Source organism: Simochromis diagramma, unplaced genomic scaffold, assembly GCF_900408965.1.
Source record: "Simochromis diagramma unplaced genomic scaffold, fSimDia1.1 OVJJ01000518.1, whole genome shotgun sequence".
NCBI classification, from domain to species: domain Eukaryota; kingdom Metazoa; phylum Chordata; class Actinopteri; order Cichliformes; family Cichlidae; genus Simochromis; species Simochromis diagramma.
The window spans coordinates 491,933-499,944 of NW_024387336.1; the positions used below are offsets into that span (position 1 = coordinate 491,933).

The 8,012-nt window shown below is 40.4% G+C and overlaps 1 protein-coding gene across 1 annotated transcript; it reads left to right on the plus strand.

Moving 5' to 3' along the window:
• The first annotated feature begins 5,377 nt into the window (after positions 1-5,377).
• Positions 5,378-7,367, plus strand: LOC120718181 (neurexophilin-1-like). Its single transcript, XM_040006606.1, has 2 exons — positions 5,378-5,660; positions 6,061-7,367. Exons 1-2 carry the CDS (start codon positions 5,601-5,603, stop codon positions 6,805-6,807), a joined length of 807 nt encoding a protein of 268 aa, XP_039862540.1. The 5' UTR covers positions 5,378-5,600; the 3' UTR covers positions 6,808-7,367.
• Positions 7,368-8,012: the final 645 nt, after the last annotated feature.

The window sequence follows — 8,012 nt, forward strand, 5'->3', positions numbered from 1 at the left end:
ATAATATTACACTGCAGTATATTTCTAACTAACAGCAGCTCATTCGCTTTCTCTTGACAATCTTTTCTTTAAAGATATAACTTATATTGGGGTCAACGTAAAAGAAAGACAGAGGTGAAATTTAAAGGGGGGTTGGAGCTGTCAAATCTGTCAAATCAAATCATAGTATTTGAATGCAAACTATAATGTGATATTTAGAATCCACATGTACCAGTACCTTTACCTGAATGCTACCAGTACAAACAAAGGCACTAGACTTTTAAGCATAGTTTTAAAGACAAAAGGTTTTTACGAATGTTTGACCTTATCTGAAGAGGTCAGCGGTCCGAGGTAACATCTTTAAAACTCCCATATATCATTCACTATATGTTGTCAGTACAGCTGCAGTAAGAAACGGTTTTTATTAGCTTTGTATAGCATTATTGTCACTGTGACCTTTAGATGAATCCCCACCAGCCCTTCAACATGGAGACAGCAACGACTGACTGGTCAGCTGATCTTTGATGTCACCCATTTATTACTGGCCTCAACATTTGGCCAAAAAGCTTGTGAGCACTCCCAAACTCCTACTTCAGTGGGGCCCTACAAGGGGATAATCCAAATGTGTGTGTTTTTTTTTTAATAGAAATAATGGGATTTAAGAAAGAAATCTTTCTGTAAGTATCAGGGACATCCCAACATCACACTCTGCCTCTTGATGTCAGTTTTTATTATGACTTATCTAAGCTTCTAACATCTGATGTAGCTACTGATTGGAAACAGGTGCCTTCATATCGTAGATCCTTACCATTATAATGTCCTTTTGTTTTAAGCATTTTGTCACTGTTAACTTGTTTTCATCTTTATGTTTTTACTAATCCGTCATGAAATTCATCTTGAAAGGTGTTATATAAATTAAATCTTACTTTAGTTTCCATCCCTTCTTCTCCAGTCAGCCTCTTGATTTAAATCTCAGCAGTGTGCTGTCTTTCTGTCAATTACAGTTTTTTCTGATTGCTTAAGCACATTTTTTGTAACTATTGGCTAATTTTGCAAAACTCTACACACAAATAAAAAAAAAACCTGTCACCCAATTATCAAAACATTTTAGTTCTCTTGGAAAAGCGAACACAGCTAGATTAACCCTTCACACCTTTGTAAAAATGGTGTTTTTGTATCAAACAGTACACACAAGCCATCATCTACTAAGCACACAATGCGCCAACTGCACACTGATGGTATGAATACAAAACACATCTGGCTTTTGCTTTCTCTGTGTACAGATGTCAATTTGAGGTCACGCCTTTGTCATAGTGTCATGTAAACATACAAGGATCCAAACGTCAAGTATTGGTGTTTATTCACACTCATCAAAACCAAGACAAAGTCAGAACACAAAATAGGAATTCCACAAATAAAAGGAAAAAAAAAAAAGACAATCAACCTACATCATGTCGTCTTTCTGGGTCCGGCCACAAAATTTCGTCCACATCGCATGCGATATCCTCCAGTCCAAGGCACCGGGGAAAATATCTCCTTGAATGCCGTATCCAGGCCTGACATGATGCCTGGTCAATATTTCCACATGCCTCCTCCATTGCCTGTAAAAGGGCTACCTGTTGATGAGGATGATGGTCATACACTTTCCAGCGCCAGGCAGAGAAGAACTCCTCGATGGGATTCAAGAATGGAGAGTATGGAGGGAGGTTGAGTGCCATGAAGGATGGATGGTCTGTAAACCAGTTGCGGACCAAAGCAGCCCTATGGAAACTAACATTGTCCCATATGATGACATATCGGGTCTGCTCTGGTCTCTGAACAGTGAGCATGTCATGCAAGGTGTCCAGGAATGCAATAATGTGTGCAGTGTTGTATGGGCCTGTGGTTGCATGATGGTGAACAACACCATTTTGGCTTATAGCTGCACACATGGTTATGTTACCACCACGTTGTCCTGGGACATTGATGATGGCACGGTGTCCAATAATGTTCCTGCCACGTCTCCTGGTTTTACTGAGGTTAAAACCGGCCTCATCTACAAAAAGTAGCTCATGTCCCATTGCATCTGCTTCTAGTTCCATCAGTCTCTGGACAAGACAAAACAAATGCAACACATCAGGCCCATGCACAGCACTACAGTATGCACTTCCAAATTCAGAACCAATGACACTAGCTTACCTGCACATAGTCATATCGCAGTTGCTTTACACGTTCTGTGTTTCTCTCGAAAGGAACTCTGTAAATTTGCTTCATTCTTATTCTGTGGCGCGCAAGTACACGACTTAGTGTAGAAATGCTTGCACTGTGTATATTTTGAAAGATGGTGTCATCATCCATTATGCGCTGCTGTATTTCACGCAGTCTTATTGCATTATTGGCAATCACCATGCTCACTATATGGGTCTCTTGCTCTGGAGTGAACATTCTGCCTCTGCCCCCAACATCTGGACGTCTAGCAATTCTGTAAAGTAACAATTTCAGTATTTTTGCATGTATGGTACTGTTGTGTTTCCCATTAGAGTATGGCAGTGCTACAAAGTACTTACCGATTCTCATTTCGAAATGTCCTAATGATTCTTGCCACAGTGTAGCGGCTCAGTTTAGGCTGAACACGTTGGCCAGCTTCCCTCAGGGTCATCCCATGGTTGATGACATGGTCCACTATTGTAGCTCTGGTGTCATCAGTTATTCTGTTTCTTACTCTTCTTACCCTTCCTCTTTCCCCTCCTCGTCCTCTTCTTGCTCCTCCACGTCCTCTTCCTCCAACTTCTTCACCTCCACGTCCTCTTCCTCCAACTTCTTCACCTCCACGTCCTCTCCCTCGGCCTCCTCTGATTCTCACTCTTCTCACTCTTACTGCTCCTTCCATTGTACTCCACATAGACAGCTTACCTGTGGCCTGTTTATAGTGCTTAGGCTGATTGCAAAGTGAACTAATTATCTAAAACAGTTTTCACATGTGAAAGTGTGCCAGACAGTTGGCAAATTAGTGTTAATGATAGCCATACATGTGTATACTTTCGCTAGGAGTGTGTTGGAAATTTGGTAATTGGGTGTTGTGCAGTGAATTGTGCCTACAGTTTTGCAAAGTGTGTGTTACAAAATTGCAAACTGAGTGCAAAGCAGTTTTTGTGCTTTTAGTTTTGCAAACTCAGTGAGTGGTTTTGCTATAAGTCTGAATAGTTTTAGAAATTGTGCTACAGGAATCACAGTTAGGATTTAAGCATTCAGAAAAAACTGTAAAAACTCTCGCTGTTGGAGCCCACCTCTCATTCTTACATCATCCTCATCTCCCATACACGTTTCCACCTGCTTTCGCTCCACCACAGTGAGTGTTAGACTCCAGCAGACCTGTCTCACTCCGCTCTGCTTCATCAGAGTCTAGTTGCTAATAGTTTATTGCTCAAACTCTTTGCTTAATTAAATTATGTCCACTTGTTTCAGTGATCTCTCTACTTTTCTTTTAGACTCTCCAGTCGCTCCTATTTACTGCAAACTATGTCAGAGGTGCACACACTGCTGCACACCTGCCCGAATTTCAGCCAGTTTGACTGTGGTTAGGGTTCTTTGTCACCATGTTGGATTTTTGGAGCCAGAAGTAACTAAATTCGGACAAGAGGGTGGAGTGCTAACATAAGGGATCTTAGCAAATCTCATTCATAAACTGCACATATGCAGCCCACAGATATATCCAGCAGAACACTCAGTGTGTGCTGCAGTCAAAATTAGATGTCCATCAAAATTCTTCAGAAGGCACAAACATCATAATTAAAGAGGAGCGGCCATGGCCCAATGAATTCAAGTCACCGTGAACTGTCAGAGTTGCCAGTCTTCAAATCAATTCTTCAATATCAATCAAAGCAGCCGTGCCCTAACTGTCAAGCCTTAGAAGTATAAATAATTAAGAAAAAAAAGTTCTTGTAAATGTAAATGTTCTTTTTTACGCTGTAAAGTTGGGCATTGTCACGTGGGTTTCAGTAAGAACTGGTGTGCATTTGGCGCCACCACAAGGGAACAGCCCAGGACCTGCAGTTTTTGGCCCTTGTTTGACTAAAATCCATGCATTTATGCATTTATGACCACTGAATTATTTTTTTTAATGCTTATTATGTTTAAGTAAGTTTTTTCTTTTTTACTTTTCCTGATGATTTCAAATATAAATGTAGAAAAAAAAAAACAACTGGTGACAACTGAATGTTGCCTAATGGTGGCATCTGGAGGCCACAGCAGGAAGTGCCCACTAATGAAGACAGGTATGTTAGAAATGGAGCAGATGGCTGTTCGCCTGCTGTTAAAAGCTTGGGGCTATGAATTCAAGGCTTTTCTGGCAAGCGGCAGATAAGATAGGATAAGATAAGATAACCTTTATTTGTCCCACATGTGGGAAATTTGTTTTGTCACAGCAGGAAGTGGACAGTGCAAAAGCTATGAAGCAAAAATTAGAATACAATAAGAATAAATACAGTACACAACTCTACAGAATAGAATAAAATAAAATACTATATACAGTAGAATAAAATATACAATAAGATAAAAATAGAATACAAATGCTATATACAACTGAGTAAAAATACAACGATGCCAGAAAAGATTATTGCACTTAGTGGTATTGCACATGTGTGGATGTGTGTGTTTGATCAGTTAAAGTCTTTATTGTGGAGTCTGAGATGGCTTTCAGTATAGCTTAAATACACTGATGCTATAATAAAAAACAAAACAATCAGGAAATATGTGGAAGTGGATGAGTTCCAGACAAATCGAAAAGTCTTTCTTCTAGTGGCACCTGAACTCTCGAACAGTAGACTTAGGCCTACTCTGATTATATTTATCTCATGGACTGCCCAGAAACTCATCTGCACTGTTCTCTCTTCTCAGAATTTTAATTACAGGCTGTAAAAAGTTAAAGTTATTTTCTGGTTTTAATTTAAGTTAAATTAACCTATACAAGAGACAATCAGCAAACACATTGTTTACTTTCCTAACAAAAATGACACAAATTCAGCTTACTTTTACTCCATAGTTCTTCACCTGCAGCATCTTCCTTTCTGTGTTTAGATTTAGCTATAGTGCATGTTCCTACACAAAGAAATAAACGTAATTTGTGGTTATTAATGTAGCTCTACTGCAAAGCATCATCCTTGCACTTTATCACACAACCACAAGATGCCAGTATCACATTGTCTTGGATTAGGTTGATTTAAAAAAAAACAAAAAAACAAAACAAAAAAACATTTTATGAAAGTGTTGATTAGTTGTTGTTTTTTTCCTCGCAATAAGATGCAAGAAGATTTTCAGTCAGAGAAAGAAGTGGAGGGGATCAGGGGCTGGCAGATGCTGCAGTCAGTGCATATTCTCAAACAGAAGGGTGTGTGTTTATGTGTGTGTGAAAGGGGGAGGGAGGGAGGATTGAAGGGGAGGGAGAAAGAGAGAGAGCAAAACTGGGTGTCAAAATCTTGAGCTCTGAGAAAGCCTCCCAGTCTGTGTGTTGTGAGGGGAAGCAGCAGCACAGTGAAGGTTTCCAGTTGGGAGAGAGTTTAAAGAAAGTGTCTGTTTAGGATATCGGAAAGTTCACTTTGCCTGAATGAAACGCAGCAGTGGATGGCTCATGAAGGTTATGCACAATGGAGAAGTTTGGCTGTCAGTGCTTTGCTTGGATACTTTTGAAAGGAACCATATGTCTGGTGAGTGAAATGAATGGTAGCATTAAACACATTATACATTCAAAGTTGAGTTATGCTGCATTTTAAGAGGGTTTTGCAAATATTTCAAGTTCTACATATTTTAGATTTGATGCATTATCCTAATGACGACTTTCTTTGCAGACTTAAGTTTCTTAAAACACGCTGATGAGTGAGGTTTAACAATATTTGTGTGGTGTGTGAGTCTGACAATATTAAGAATACTTCTCAAAAACTCAACAGTTCTTTCAAATGAGATTCTATTTAATTGAAGCAATTCTGAGACAATATTTCCAAAGCGTTTGGGATTTTTTTTTGTTGATTTGTTTTTTATTGTTCATGCTAGCACTTTTACTTCCCGATGGGGTCAGTCTACAACTTTCTCCTGTGCTTATTTTTCTAGTTGGTTCTTGGACCACACCAGACACACAGCAACTTTACCTTCACCAAGAGAGCACCACCTCATCCCAGCAGGGCTCACGAGGCTTCTTCACAGCAGAAGAACTCTGTGCTTCAGTCCCGGAGTCTAACTCAGCACACCAAGCTGCCCCGTAACCCCTTCATCCCTCTTTCAAAGCAGGGATTTGGGGAAATACTTGGAGGAAACTCACAGCCGCACTCCAACCCATCATTAAAGATAAAGCTTCAGCCCATCATGAAAGTTCATGGAACATCTAAATGGTCCGAGACCTTCATCTGGGGGGACTTTTATTCAAATATAAAGACGGTCAAACTGAATTTGCTGATATTGGGGAAGATTGTGGATCATGGGAACGGGTCTCTCGGCATCTACTTCCGCCACAACTCCACGGGGGTAGGCAACGTGTCCGTCAGCCTCGTGCCACCGACGAAAGAGGTGGAGTTCGACTTGGAGCGCCAAAGCGTGATCCATCCCAAGGATTCAAAGACGTTCAACTGCAGAGTGGACTCCGAGAAAACCGAACGCAACAAGAAGGTGATGCTGTGCAACTACGACCCATCAAAGACATGTGATCAGGAGCACACCCAGAGCCACGTCACCTGGATGTGCTCCAGACCTTTCCAGGTCATCTGCATCTACGTGTCTTTCTACAGCACAGACTACAGACTGGTTCAGAAAGTCTGCCCGGACTATAGCCTGCAGAGTCCAGCCTACCTGCCTGCAGGTTAAAGGACACTGGAGAGTGATGTCTCAGCAAGCCTCTATAGAGAAATCCAGTTAGTGCAGCTATGAGCCAGTTTGATGGATCATTTTGAGGTTCTTCAAGAAATTCGGTTGAAAAGTGTTTTTAAGTTCACTTTAGTTTCTATGTTTTTAGTGCAAAAAATGTGCCTGCGTTAAGATTAAAGTGTTTTAGATCATGTAACAAAAAAAGGTTAGGGTGCAACTAAAAGTGAGTGATTTACCTGGCAATTGCTTTCTTAATTATTCCTTTGAATATATGGTTTTATGAAACCACAGTGTTATGAAAATACTCACAAAAATCTTGATATTTGTCTTTTTCTGAACTGTAGTTACCAACAAAAAGGCAGTGGTAGTACTCAGCAGATTAATCAGCTATTCCCTTCATGTTTCTTTGTTTTTTCATGTTTCTTTGGTTAAAGCAGACAATGGTAAGTTTTTGGTTTAATAAAAGCCAAGATATAGTCATCCTCTAATGTTCTTGTATGCTAAAGCTGCAGGACCATAGATACTTGTGGTCCTGCAAATCAGTCCTTCAAAATTGTTTTCATGCCACTGTAATTTTTTTAAATAAAGAATTTAATTTCTTTTCGTGTAATAATTTGAATTTATTTATATTTTTATATGATTTTTGATATGAACTCACCCACTCAGAAGAGCTGCAGGCTATAAAAGATGAAGCGCACAGGTTTAAGCTTTGTGTTATTCCAATACATCTTGCTTTCCATTGCTAACAAAGTATGCTTGTCGTTGCCCACACGTGCAGGTTCGCATTATCTTTGAACAGCTGGCAGGTTAAACAGGCATGTCAGACTGTCTTTGAATAAACCTCAGTCTTATAACCTTGTTAAACTATGTCTGCAGTTTAAACCCAGAGTGGCTCCGAGTGAAACTAAGGTGCACGCGAGAGTGCAGGGGTATGGTTCAGGAAACGGTTCAGGAGGTGCAATTAAACACATCTGCTCGATCACTGCACTCAAGGCACTGGCAACTAACCTTTTCTGCCGGGCAGATGGATGTTTAATGACCCAGACACAGGCCGCTAACTCGATTAAGTAGGTGACAGAGGTTAAAGACACCCCTCACCATCCACCACTGTTTCCAGCTGCTCCCGGAGTGGCTGGAAACAGCAGGGAGAACGCTTCTGTCAACAGCTGCAAGTGCAGTCAACCATATTACGGAGTCTCAGCATC